Source organism: Lithobates pipiens, unplaced genomic scaffold (genome assembly GCF_037356315.1).
Source record: "Lithobates pipiens isolate NorthernLeopardFrog02 unplaced genomic scaffold, aLitPip1_a1.2 Scaffold_8, whole genome shotgun sequence".
NCBI lineage: Eukaryota > Metazoa > Chordata > Amphibia > Anura > Ranidae > Lithobates > Lithobates pipiens.
The window spans coordinates 589,013,326-589,028,026 of NW_027507903.1; the positions used below are offsets into that span (position 1 = coordinate 589,013,326).

Here is a 14,701-nt window from a genome sequence, read left to right on the forward strand (position 1 = left end):
GTTCTGGACTCTCTTTCTTCATTCTTTGAAGCAATGGCCCAGCTATATGATGATCCCCAGCGCACTGCCACTGCAGAATCCAGCCTCCATACTTTGCGACAGGGTCATCGATCCGCCGAGGACTATGTTGCAGAATTCTGCTTATGGGCCCCAGACTCCGGATGGAATGATGCGGCCTTATGGCATTGATTCCGCCTTGGCTTATCCGAAGGACTCAAGGACGAGCTTGCCCGAGTGGAGGCTCCCAAATGCCTTGAAGGCCTCATTAATCTTGCTATCCAGCTTGATCGTTGATTCAGGGAAAGGAGAGCAGAGAAGATGGGCACCATAACCAGACCTATGCAATTGGGACTTTTTCGTTCTCCACTCTCCAGTACTGAGAAGCTGGAAGACGCAGAATGGGCCTGTGTATATACTGTGGGGTAGCGGGTAATTTTCTCCAAAACTGCCCCTGAGATCCACAAGGACTGAGATCACCTCCTCAGCCTACCTTGCCAATTGCTCTGGACCAAAGGGATCTGCTCATGTCACCCTATACTTGTCACTTCAGCTTCCCGGGAGAAACATTCAGGTACCAGCTATAGTCGACTCCGGGGGCCTGCAGCTGTTTTATGGATAAGGACTTTGCTCGTCATCACCAAATTCCTGTACAAACAAAGACCCGACAGCTGTCCATCCACCTGGCCGATGGATCCCATCTCAGGTCCGGGCTGATTACACATGAGACCTGCCCGCTACTGGCTACGTCTGATACGGGTCATCAGGACCACCTACGCCAGGATATTATCCAATCACCCTTGCTCCCTGTTATCTTGGGCATTCCCTGGTTGCAGGCTCACAATCCGCTGATAGACTGGGATACTGGGAAAATTACCTTCTATTCTGCCTATTGCCAGCAGTCCTGCCTTCACCCCATGTCCATGACACCTGCACCTCTCCTGGCAGTACATACTGACTCTTCTGTGTCACAAGTCATACCTGCAGTTTATCACAAATTTCTGGATGTTTTTGATAAACAAGGAGCAGACACTCTGCCCCCTCATCGCCCATATGACTACCCAATTGAACTGTTACCGGGTTCTGAAATTCCATTTGGGTGCATTTTTCCCCTCTCAGAACTAGAACTTAAGGTTTCACGTCAGTACATTGACGAGAATCTGGAGAAAGGCTTCATGCGGCCTTCCAATCCCCCGCAGGCGCAGGAATCTTCTTCGTGGAGAAGAAGGATCATACCCTGTGCCCTTGTGTAGATTACCGGGAATTAAACAAAATGACTATCAAGAACAGATACCCTTTGCCTTCAGTTCCGGAGCTTTTTCAAGCTTTTAAGACTTCCGTTGTTTTCACAAAACTTGATTGGGAGGGGCATATAACCTTGTACGAATCCACAAGGGGGATGAATGGAAAACAGCCTTCCGCACTAGATTTGGACGTTATGAGTACCTTATGTAATGCCCCAGCAACGTTCCAGCATTTTGTTAATGATATCTTTAGAGACTTCCTTGACCTGTTCCTTATCGTGTATCTAGATGATATCCTCATCTTTTCCAATTCATTCTGAGCATGTGAAAAAGGTTCTCAGTCGGCTAAGAGAGCATGGACTATATACAAAGGCTGAGAAGTGCGAATTTGACTGACACCATCCAATTCCTGGGACTGATCATCTCCACCTCAGGAATCTCCATGGATCCCCAAAAAGTCAAATCCATCCTAGAATGGCCCACTCCTACAGACAAGAAAAGCACACAGAGGTTCATTGGGTTTTCCACCTTCTATCGCAGATTCATTAAGGATTTCTCCACCATTATCACGCCTGTCACTCAACTGACAAAGCAGAATACAGGCTTCCAGTGGACTCCTGCTGCACAATCCAGCTTCGATCAACTGAAAGCCCTGTTCACCTCAGCTCCCATCTTATGCCATCCAGGCCCCGCATCACCATACGTTCTCGAAGTGGACGCATCAGAGAATGCTGTGGGTGCCATCCTGTCCCAGCACCAGGGAGCAAAGTCTCTACTGCACCTCATCACTTTCTTCTCCAGAAGACTTAGCTCCACAGGGAGGAACTATGATGTGGGTGATCGTGAATTGTTAGCCATAAAGACAGCCCTGGAGGAATGGCGTTATTTTGTTGGAGCCCACCCTATTTTGATCTTTACAGATCATAAAAACCTTGAATACCTCAGAACAGCTAAGCAGTTAAGACCTCGGCAGGCCAGGTGGGCGCTATTCTTCTCCCGTTTCTCCTTCCACATAACTTTTAGGCCAGGTTCCAAGAATGGCAAGCCGGACACTCTATCGAGAATGTACCCAGAGGAAGGAGAATCCCACCAGGCAGACACATTTTTGCCGGCACAAAGTTTTCTGCTACCCTGTTTCCCCAAAAATAAGACCTAGCGTGATTGTCGGGGATGGCTGCAATATAAGCCCTACCCCCAAATAAGCCCTACCCTGTTTCCCCAAAAATAAGCCCTACCCTGAAAATAAGACCTATAAGGACTTTAGGGCTTATTTGGGGGGTAGGGCTTATATTGCAGCCATCACCGGCAATCACGCTAGGTCTTTTTTTGGGGGAAACAGGGTACTACAAGTAGACCTGATTACCCAGCTCAAGCAGGCATCCACAAGGGACATTTTGCTTTCGGGCATCTGTTTTCAGGAACAAGAAGGGCTATTTTTACACGATCGAAGAGTGTTTGTACCCCCGAGTCTGCGCCCCAAGATCCTAAGTCTCTCTTATGACCACCCTCTAGCAGGACATTTCGGGGTAACCAAAACAGTGGATCTTGTGCAACGGTTCTTTTGGTGGCTGGGTTTAATACTTGACTGTAAGGATTATGTGAACACCTGTGGAGTCTGTCCCCGAAATAAGAATGATAAAGTCAAATCCTGGGGTCTGCTAAGACCACTGCCCATTCCCAAGAGGCCTTGGGAGATGATTAATATGGATTTTATCATGGAACTTCCGCCATCTGAAAAATGTACCGCCATCTTCGTGATTGTGGACAGATTGACCAAGATGGCCCATTTTATTCCTTTGATAGGAACTCCATCAGCAACAGAGACTCCCTGCACCTTCATCAGGGAGGTAGTCTGACTCCATGGGGTACCCAGCAGTATCACCTCAGATCGGGGGGTGCAATTTACCTCCAGATTTTGGAAAGATCTCTGTAAGATGTTGAAAATTTAAACTTATTTCTCCTCTGCATACCACCCCCAGACCAATGGTCAAACTGAACGTACAAACCAGACTCTGGAACAATATCTCCGGTGTTTCTCATCCTTTACCCAGGATGACTGGGCATCACTGTTACCCCTGGCAGATTTGCATACAACGATGCGGTTCACTCAGCTACGGGACAAGCCCAGTTTTTCGCAGGTGGTTCCTGCAGTCCAGGAAAGATTAAACTCCCTTCACTTGAACAATAAGGTTTTACAAAGGAACATCTCCAAGGCTCAACAGGACAATAAAAAAAATTCTGACATGAAAAGAAGAGGAGACCTAAAACTTCAAATCGGAGACAAGGTCTGGTTATCCACTGGCAACTTAAAATTATCCTGTCCATCTAAGAAACTCGGACCAAGATTTATTGGTCCATGCCCTGTCAAAAGGCAGATCAATCCTGCAGCCTACGAACTGTCACTTCCAGAGAATTACAAGATCCATCCAGTCTTCCATGTCTCGCTACTGAAAGAATGCAAGGTCAGATCCCTTTCCTGGTCGTGAGTAGGATCCACCTGCACCTACCTTAATCAATTGTAATGAGGAGTATGAGGTTGAAGCCATATTATGGACTGTAGAAAAAGAAGAAAGGTAATCCAGTTTTTGATCAAATGGAAAGATTACGGACCTGAAGACAACGCCTGGGAACCAGAGTCCAATTTGCATGGCAAGAGGTTGATACAGGCTTTTTTCCAGGCTCACCCCGAAAAAAAAACTACAAATGGGCATCTAGAGGTTGCCCATTGGGGGGGCAATGTAAGGGAAGTTTGGCTAACAGACGTACACCTGCACACAAGCATGGGCACACCAGTGTGTATCGGCGGATACACGGGATCGCAAAGACGCGTGCGCCAATGCGCACACAGATGCGCGCCAATTCTCGCACACAGATGCGCGCCAATTCTCGCACACAGATGCACACCAATGCGCGCACACAGATGCGTGCCAATGTGCACACGTGCGTGCACATGCACACATCTGAGCGCCAGGTAGTATATTTAAACAGAACGCTGACACATGAGCCTTGCTGAGTGGTCTTTCAGCTAGTACCTGTATCTGATCTGTCCCAGGGTTCCTGTGTTTGACCCGGCTTGTACCTGAACCTTCCCGTTGACTTCTGCCTGCCTTCCTGTGCCCCCGGCTTGAGTTTGACCTTGTTCCTGCTTCATGCTCCTGTACTACGATGTCCGACTGTGTACCGAACCCGTCCTGTATCCTGTCTTTGATTCCGTCTCACATTCCGGTACCTGCTCTGCTCAGCTCTTGATGACCTCCTGGCTTATGTTCCGACCACGACTCTGCCTGCTGATCCAGCAACACGGAGTTCCAGTCCTGGGTGCCCATCCGGTGATCTGCAGCTATCGGGTTCCTGCCAAGACCCATCCTGAGCCATCTGCTACATCGGCTGTCGCTTCGCCTGTGGGCCTGACGGGTTCCGTGGCGCAAAGCTCAGGGGAGGCTCCTGGGGAAAACCGTTCCGGATGCCGGGACCTCCGAGCATGTGGAAGCTCTTGCCCCCGCCGCTAAACCGGAGGGTTGATCCCGTAGTAAAGAGGCCACTTGGCTGTATAGCCACCAGGGCTCTTGGTAGCAGCAGCCGCCCAGAACTGGACCAAAATCTTGTCCACGTTGGCCATGCTAGCAGCAAGCATACAGGTGAAACTGCTGCTGTCTCAGCTCCCCTCCTATGCTGCCCGGGGCACCCCACATCCCTTTACAGAAGTAAAACCCCTACCTCTGTCTGTTCTCCTCTAAACCTGATTCCCCCCACTTGTCCACTATTAAACTTTAACTCCTTGTTGTCTCCCTCATCACCCTGTCATGCCGGCCCTTTGCTAGCTCCTCTTCTTCTAAAGCTGACCATGCACTGAGAAAATTTCCACCAGTCAATCAGATGCAGCCGCTGTTTGGGTATTCAGCTGCCAGAATATAAGAGCCCAGCATGGTGATTTGTCCATCCATGCTTTCAGGCAGGTTCACATTGGTGCGGCTCTGCAAGACGCGTTTTGCGTGGGCATGGCAGCTCGTTCATTTGAATGGGCTGCTGTACTCCCTGAGACACAGGGGAAAGGCGCCATTTTTTGAAATCACAGCTCGCATGGGAGCCCCAAGTGCAGTGCCGGAAGGACTTCCGGTGCATGCGGCGTGCCATTAGGATTAATGACACCCACACACATCTCCTGCGTTTTTGTGTGCTGGGGGTTGCAGCTTTCAGAACAGGTGCGGTCCCACAGTGGCAGTCACCGGTTCACAGATGTGAACATAGCCTTAAGGGACGTACACATGGCCAAATATCAGGTGACATCGGCCGGTTCAACAGAAACCGGCGCCCGTTCGGCTGGCTTCTGTCGAAGGGGCATGCCTGGAAAAGGTCTGCCTATCAGCATCCGATAAGCGCTCGCAGCCAATGTGCTGACTGGTGTGTTCTGGGGGGCAGGCATCCCCCTGTTAGAATACAATAGCACAACAGCGGAGATCGTTGTACTAACATCACATAGTATAGCAGCTCCTCCCAAGCTGTTCATTTTTTTTTTTTTTTTTTTAATTCAGCCCACTGCGTTGAACGAAAAAAACGGAATAGTGTGTACCAAGCTTTAGTATGGATGGAAGAATCTGTTGGATTTCTTTTGGTTAGCCCGCAGGCTTAATAAATCTGATCTATAGCCATCTTGGCACTTCTATGCTGAGAGACCCCTGCTCAACTAATCATGTATCAACATCTTGTAAAAAAAATGATAAATAAATATGCTAAATAAATTCTAAAAAAAATAAAAAATACCCTTGCAGTGGGTCATAATACAACTGGCAAGTGCTCTAATCCCTCTCCACTTTATCCAAAACGAAAAAAAAAGTTTTGTCTTTAGTTATACTTTAAGTTTATATCCAGTCAGAAAGAACGTTGGACGATATAATTGGTGATTGTAACATATGTGACCAAGTTTTTCCAAGTTTTTAGTTTTTTTGAAACCCTTAGGCCTCATGTACTCTGCTGCTGGTAAACAGTTGGGTGTTTTTTTCAATTGCGCCTGAACTCTCCTCTGTTATCTTATCAGTATATGTACACAGGGTCATTTTATTTTTTGGAATGCTAAAAAAATGCGTTTACGACAGACATTCAAAGGCATTTGAAAGGCCAAATGCCTGTAACAGCTTGTAAACGCGTGAGAAACATTTTTGACTATTTTCAATGTAAAAAAACACTTCTAAACGCAAACGCGGTATAACAGACATTTTTAAACGTCGGTTACTATCGGTCAAGTTAACTCATCCAGGAGAGGTTTTAAAACGTCCCGTGTACATGAAGCCTTAATAATAATAATTTTCTTCTTTTGTATTCACGGTTCAGATCATATGATAATGCAGACAATATTTGGGTATACTCTAGTTTCATTGTCATTTGATATCAGATCCACAATGGTTGTATTATCACACCTGTCACACAATTCAGATATAACTCTCAGTTCTTTTCAGGGTTCCGGTGTCCTATCAAAAAGAATACAGAGACAAGCAACATGAATGCAGTTTCGGACCCTTCTCTGCAGACTCCAGGCCTTCAGGAAACTGCAGGCTTTCAGAAGATTCCAGACCCTCAGGAGACTCCAGACCTTAAGGAGACTCCAGACCTTAAGGAGATTCCAGACCTTAAGGAGATTCCAGACCCTCAGGAGACACCAGACCTTAAGGAGACGCCAGACCTTAAGGAGACGCCAGACCTTAAGGAGACGCCAGACCTTAAGGAGATTCCAGGCTTTCAGGAGACTCCAGGCTTTCAGAAGACTACAGGCCCTCAGGATACTCCAGGCCTTCAGGAGACTCCAGGCATGTTGCAAAATCCAAGCCCTCAGTTGGCTCCAGGCTTTCAAAAGACTCCAGGCCCTCAGGTGACTTCAGACCCTCAGAAGACGCTAGACTCACAGCAGACTTCAGACCCTCAGAAGACTCCAGAGATTCAGGAGACTTCAGGCAACCTGAAGACTCCAAGCCCTCATACGATTATTGACCCTCAGGAGACTTCAAGCCTACAGAAGACTCCAGGCACTCAGGAAGCTCCAGGCTCCCAGCAGACTCCAGACCCTCAAGAGACTCCAGGCTACCTGCAGATTCCAAGCCCTCAGAAGATTACAGACCCTCATGAGACTTTTGGCCTTCAGAAGACTCCAGACAATCAGGAAACAGGCCCCTGCATCCAGGAATCTGAGAATCCAGGAGAGAACTTGTGTTCCTCTCAGTTGAGGATATCGCAGTGTGATGATGCACAACCTGTGTCTTGGATGGTTAGTTTCTGACAAGTTTTTTTTCCAACAAGTAGGTTGACATATTATCCAATTCCCCCATTCACACATCCAAAGTGGATGGGGGAATAGTTCCCACTGTGGTATTGTATTTTGACAATGGGGAAGGCTCCGAATACAATGATCAGTGTTTCGGGCTACAACTGGCAGTACCGATCATTTAGGAAACACCCAACAGGCTGTTTGTACCCAAGTTGATCAATGCAGCTGAACCAGCTGAATTTCGATCCATGTACAGTATGGCTGGCTTAACTCAGCTTTTGAAAGTGCAAGCCCTGGAGCTGTCATTGCCATTCTTGTTTCACTAATTAGTAAGTCATTGACGTGGGACAACTGTGTTTGTCTTGGGTCTCAATTTCACTGGCTGCATACATGTGTAAAGGACAGTCCTGGAACTTGCATCTTCAAAAAGTACCTTCCCTTTCATCTTACATGTACTATCTCTATTTCCACATCTTTTCCTGTAACCCTGCAAGGTTGCTTAAATTAAAACTTATAATATAACCATAAAAGTTTTTTGTGAAAAAACTTATGTAATATGGGTCCTCGATCATGACTGGGAAACCCAGCCAGGTTACTGTTTTTTTTTATACAATAAATGTAAAACGAACAAACTCAATCTATGATTATTAGAGGTATAACATATTGGGGGTTATTTACGAAAGGCAAATCCACTTTGCACTGCAAATGCACTTGAAAGAGGAAATGCAGACGCTCTAAATCTAAGCGATAGATCTGAAATGAGTAGAAGCTCTACTGATTTTATCATCCAATCATGTGCAAGCTAAAATGCTGTTTTTTATTTTCCTTGGACGTCTCCCTCTGATCTACAGTCACTTTACTTCCAAGTGCACTTTCAGTACAAAGTGGATTTTGCTTTAGTAAAAAACCCCCATTGTGTTCTTTACGTAATATACAACTAAGATTTTTTGTGTCACTGTAATGCTTTCATTGTATTTCAATAAAAAACTTTATTGAGAAAAAAAAACATGTTATACTTAGCTACTCTGTGCAATGGTTTGCACAGGGCAGCCTCAATCCTCCTCTTCTCAGGTCCCCCCACCGGCACTCTTGGCTCCTCCTCTTCTTCGTGTGCCACCATAGGAAACCGCTTCCTATGGCGTCACACTTGTGGGCTCGATTCTGAGCTGTGATGTCTGCATCCTTTCACACAGACACTGCTGCTCCATAGAATTTGATTGACAACAGCATGAGCCAATGGTTCCCACTGCTATCAATCTGCCCTATGAGGTGAGAGAGAGTGGAGAGTGCCATTAAGGTAAAAAAAAAAAAAAAAAAACACCTTCTACCTTTATAACTAGATAACTATAATATGACTAAAAGTATAACTGAACTCTAACCCAATTTATTTGTTTTATAAGGAACTAGCATTTTTCAGGGTTGTAGTGCAGTGTGCCCCCATATTTCTTTTCACTCACTGCATGTTGAAAAAACAGTAACTAATAACAGCCTGGTATAGGTTCTTCACCACGTCTCTGTATTTTTTGTTTGTTTCACATCAATTGTTTTATATAGTGCAAGACATCTTTACGTTGCTAAGCATTTATGATACATAAAATGCATTTTTTTTTCTCTTCTTTAAGACTCCCAGTATTGGACCAACACAGGCCAGTAACCTGGAAGAATCTCCTCCATTGCCTCTGACTGCGGTGCTCATACCCTGTCACCAGAGAGAGCCAGGTCAGACAAAAGCTGTACATAGCTCACCAGAACAGGAGACATTCATTACAGATGCAGTCCAGTCTCCTGGTATAGAGCCAGCCACTCAGTGTGCACCTTGTGTTTTCTCAATAAAGCTTCTTGAGTTGGATACTAGCGATAGCACAGATACTTCATTCACTAATAAATGCAACCCTCCAGACCTCCGCAAACAATCAGAAAGAGGTTCAGTGGAACCTGTAGCATCTGAAAAGTCCAGTGACCACATCAATGTGAAGACAATTACTGGCAATAAAGTGACAAGTAACTCCTACAAGGCAGAAGATACTAAAGAGACTCTACCAAACGGCACATGCAGTGAAATGGCTCTGTGTACCCCAACAAACATGGATATAAATGATGGCAAAAAACAACAATTTGATATACCGGAATTCCAAGTTGCCCAGCTGGAAGAAGTAAGCCTCCTAAAAATACCAGTCTTACAGTGGACTGAACAGGACAGAAGTATCCCAGATAATGTATCCCAGTTACAGACAGATGAAGGTCAAAATTCAATGAGCATGACCAAGGTGTCTCACCTAGCAGGGGAAGAACATCCAGTACAAGAAGAACTGGATGTGATAGTTTTCCACAATCAAAAAACGATTGCGAAACCCTCAATGTCACCAAGATTGGTTGGCACAGAAACAAGCGAAAGGGAAGATGTCCCATTTCAAGGTGCTGCCACTGAACCCTCAGGAGGAACAGAGACAGCAGCAGAATTGCCAGATAATGAGCTCCTGGGAGCCCTGGAGGAGAGCTTGTGTCATGTTCAGAAGGTATATCACAGCCCCATTTCAGCTTTTCATTCATTAACCCCTTAAAGTTTTTCCATCAGAGTGTGCCAGATGTGCCTGGGCACACCCTAATCGCCCTGCGAGATGCAGATTACCCCTGTTTAAACCCTTGATATTTCACCAAAGCCCCCTAACGGGGCTCCTAAAAAAAATTATATACGGTATATATATATATATATATATATATTAGATAATAAAATTGTAAAAAATTATAAAAAAAAACAACTGACACCATCCACTGCCCTACTGACACTAATCTCTGCCCCACTGACACTATCCACTACCCTACTGACACCGTCCACTGCCCTACTGACACTAATCTCTGCCCTACTGACCCCGTCCACTGCCCTACTGACACCGTCAGTATATATACACATGCACGCACACATACATTATGTGTTTGAGGTGTACACCCTAATGCAATAGGCTGTGCCGGATCTACCTGGGCACACCCTAAACACCCCATGTGGCAAAGATTCCCCCTGCTGCCAAGACCCCTATGTCATTTACTGGCCCCTTCCTTTTGTGAATGAACACAGTGAGTGATCGGTACCAATCATTTACTGTGTTCATACATAACTGAAGCAAAGTAAAATGTGTTATATATACATACAAAAACAGATCTGTGTTTGAACTTTGTGGTGCATAACCTAATGAAGGGGTAGGCTACCTGGGGCCCTCCAGCTGTTGCAGAACTACAAGTCCCATCATGCCTCTGGGAGTAATTGTAACTGTCAGCCTTGCAATGCCTCATGGGAAATGTAGTTCTACAACAGCTGGAGAACACCAGGTTGCCTACCCCTGACCTAATGCAATAGGCTGCGAACACCTATGAGTGTCCCTTAGAATGCCAGGTGTTTCTAGATAAACAAAAGCTTCTACACTTCCTTTTAGTGATTGAACTTGTTTGTCCCACCAAACTCATACACCCTTTCCAATAGGCCAAGGAGGTAGCCAGTCATATAAAATGGGTCAATAGGAATGCGGGGAGGCTGGATAGAAAAGACAAGCTCAGATAGTACCTGGTAGTGTTGACGTTTATCCCATTCACAACAGGTGGCATATGGCTGTAGCAGATGCATGTAAGAACTTTAAGTACATTGCATTGCAAAGGTGGGCGCTGGCTGTGGCTTCTTGAATGGCTGGGCAATCTTCTTGGACATGTCAGAGGGAGGGAGGGGGGAGAGGTGAACTTCCTTTCTGGCACCACGAGAGGGAGTGGCAGCTGGGTACCATTGAAAACTAGGTACCCGCACCCCCCCTCACCCCCAAAAAAATGACATGCTAAATGTGGCATGTCAGGGAGCCATGAGTACTTAAACGGAAGTTACATTTTTGGGTGGAACTCCGCTTTAACTGCTTTTCTTGTTACCATTACCAAATTCCATACAAATTACTAAGCACCACAAAATAATACATGGTTCTATATTCTCTAAAAGGGCAGTACTGGGAGGTGGGTAGGGGGTGGAACCAAGGAATGGTGCTCGGAGGTGGGTGAGGGCGGACAAAAGGGGTTACTTGGAAAGGGAGAGTTCCTGCACCTATTATCTGAGAAAAAAATTACATCCATACATACGGTGTATGTAAACCTTAACAAACTCCCTTTTTATCTGTTAATTACACTGTTAAAAGTGTTTGTTATATCTGTTCAATAAGTGTTAAATCCAATTCTGCCCGGTGTCCTGTGCACTCTTTCAGTGTTATCCACCCTTCCCAGTTCTCCTCTATGAACTACAAAATGGAGATGATGATAGGGAGAGGTGTTCTGTAGTCCTGGCACACTTCCTGCCCTAGGGTGATAAAACTGCTCCTCCCATAGATACAGTACAGTGAGCAATATCATCCTAAGACAAGAAGTGTGTTACTGGCAAGGATCACCAGGTATAAATATAGAATGAAAGCCTGAAAAAAGAAAACTAAAATAGCCACCACATCGTATACCTGGTGAGCTGCAATATATTACATTTGTATTGTTGGATTTCGATACACTTTACAGGGAAATAGACGTAAGCATAAAAATATATATATTTAATTAATAATTACAAAAAAATTTCAATACAGTAAAACCTTGGATTGCGAGCATAATTTGTTCAAGAAACATGCTTGCAATCCAGAACACTTGTATATCAAAGAAAAGTAAGAAGAAGAGAAGGCGGCGGCAACAGAAGACCGGGCCACCGCTAGTAAAAGAGCTATAGGAAGAAAGAGGAGGCCCGGCAAGAAGAACCGAAGAGAGGGACAAGACCACCAAAGTCGGAAGAAGAGGCAGCGGCGACAGAAGACCGGACCACCCAGGGGCGGATCCAGGGGGGGGCAATGGGACAATTGCCCCCTCCGAGAATGTGAGTGGGTGGGCAGGTGTCGCCGCGGGTGAGAGAGCCGGCGGGCGGCTCCACAGCTGAGAGCAGGGGCGGCTCCGTTGAGAGACAGCGGGTGGCTCGGCTCACTGACAGTGTGTGACCGGCTGCTGGCCAATCAGGGAGCCAGCGGGCGGGGGAGCAAAGAGATGACACCATCGCCTGGCGCCCGCCCTGCATCCCTACAGTTCTGCCCTCACTGTGCAGTGTGCAGGCAGCAGCAGAGAGATAACATCATCTCTCTGCTGCTTGACTGGTAATCTGCTGCCTGGGACAGAGCAAGAGACAATCTGCATTTGTGTGGCATGGGACATGGCAAGTGACGATCTACATCGTGTGGCATGGGACGTGGCAAGTGACAATCCACAGCGTGTGGCAAGTGACAATCCACATCGTCACAATCTGCATCTGGTGACAGGTGACGTGGCAAGTGACAATATGGGACGTGGCAAGTGACAATCTGCATCTGGTGACAGGTGACGTGGCAAATGACAATCTGCAACGTGTGGCATGGGACGTGGCAAGTGACAATCTGCATCTGGTGACGTGGCAAGTGACAATCTGCAACGTGTGGCATGGGACGTGGCAAGTGAAAATCTGCAACGTGTGGCATGGGACGTGGCAAGTGACAATCTGCATCTGGTGACAGGTGACGTGGCAAGTGACAATCTGCAACGTGTGGCATGGGATGTGGTGAGTGACAATCTGCATCTGGTGACAGGTGACGTGACAATCTGCAACATGTGGCATGGGACGTGGCAAGTGACAATCTGCAACGTGTGGCATTGGACGTGGTGAGTGACAATCTGCATCTGGTGACGTGACAACTGACAATCTGCATCTGGTGACAGGCGACGTGGCAAGTGACAATCCGCAACGTGTGGCAGATGACACGCTCGGGGCTCCCACTGATTCTGCATTATGGTAAGTTGAACCATTTAATTTTTTATAACAATGTAATAATAGTAATGTGCTTCAATCATCCTGACACCATAACAACCATGGCGCTGTGATGATTGAAGCGCTAACACCAGCCATTTCCCTGATAAATTTACCCCCAAAAAACATATTTTCTGGCAGTGCCCCTCCCGAGACTAGGCTCTGGATCCGCCCCTGGGGCCACCGTTAGTAAAAGAGCTGAAAGAAGAAAGCGGAGGCCCAGCAAAAAGAACCGAAGGGGGGACAAGACCCCCGAAAAGAGGGACAAAACCCCCGAAGTTGGAAGAAGACCCCGGAGGGCAGCGGCGATGAAGAAGAAGAAAGCCGGGCTCCTCCGCTAGTAAAAGAGCTAGCAGAAGATAGCGGAGAAGTCTGGCGAGAAGACCCCCCAAGACGGAAGACCACCGGAGCTGTGCAATAAATTATTTTAAAAACGTGTTTTTTCTTTACACTTTTTTTCACTAGGTGAATGGGTAGGGGTACATGGTACCCCAATACTCATTCACATAGGGTGAGGGGCTGGAATCTGGGGGCCCCCTTATTAAAGGGGGCTCCCGGATTCCGATAAGCCCCCCCGCCCGCAGACCCTGGCAACCAACGGCCAGGGTTGTCGGGAAGAGGTCCTTGTCCTCATCAACATGGGGACAAGGTGCTTTGGGGTGGGGGGCCGCAGGGCCCCCCTTCCCCAAAGTACCCCCCCATGTTGGGGGCACACGGCCTGGTACGGCTCAGGAGGGGGGGGCTCGCTCGAAATCGAAAGTGAAAAGGGTACTCACCATCAGAAAAATTTCTGCCGACAGAATTCAACGTCAGAAATTACGTAATGTGTTGAATTGTTTTGTATGTGTTCTTTAATTTCTGAGCATGCCTAGTCTTGCTCTTCAGATTTTTTTTTTTATTGTCAGAAAACTGTACTAATGAAAAGAAAATCGGACGTTGGGGTCACATCAGTCAAAAATGTTCAAGCCTGCACATCCAGTTTTTGCCTGCTGAAATTCGTAATTGGCTGTCAAAAGCAGCATACTAACGATCAGAAAATTGGCAGATCGTTCATCGGACGAAATTTATATTCAGATTTTCTGACCGACCATCTGTACGGGCCTTTAGACCCCCATACACACTATTAGATTTTCTGCAGATTTATGTCTTCAGAGCTACCAAAATCATGTAGTACAAGGGCCTGCCTGATTGCATACAAATTGAAACTCTTATGCCCTGTACACACGGTCGGACTTTCCGACAGAAAATGTGCGATCGGATCATGTTGTCGGAAAATCTGATCGTGTGTGGACTTTTTCTGTCGGATTTTCCGATGCACAAAGTTTGAGAGCAGAATCTAAAATTTTCCGACAACAAAATCCGATTGTTTAAATT

At 46.5% G+C, this 14,701-nt stretch overlaps 1 protein-coding gene across 3 annotated transcripts in view; it reads left to right on the forward strand.

Annotated features, from left to right (window-relative positions):
- Positions 1–14,701, forward strand: part of BRME1 (break repair meiotic recombinase recruitment factor 1) — a 72,282-nt gene that overhangs the window by 31,126 nt on the left and 26,455 nt on the right. For all 3 annotated transcript variants that reach the window (XM_077470451.1, XM_077470453.1, XM_077470452.1), the window contains 2 exons: positions 6,695–7,497; positions 9,120–10,013. In XM_077470451.1, coding sequence (XP_077326577.1) covers positions 6,695–7,497; positions 9,120–10,013 — 1,697 coding nt within the window. The remainder of the gene's footprint in view (positions 1–6,694; positions 7,498–9,119; positions 10,014–14,701) is intronic.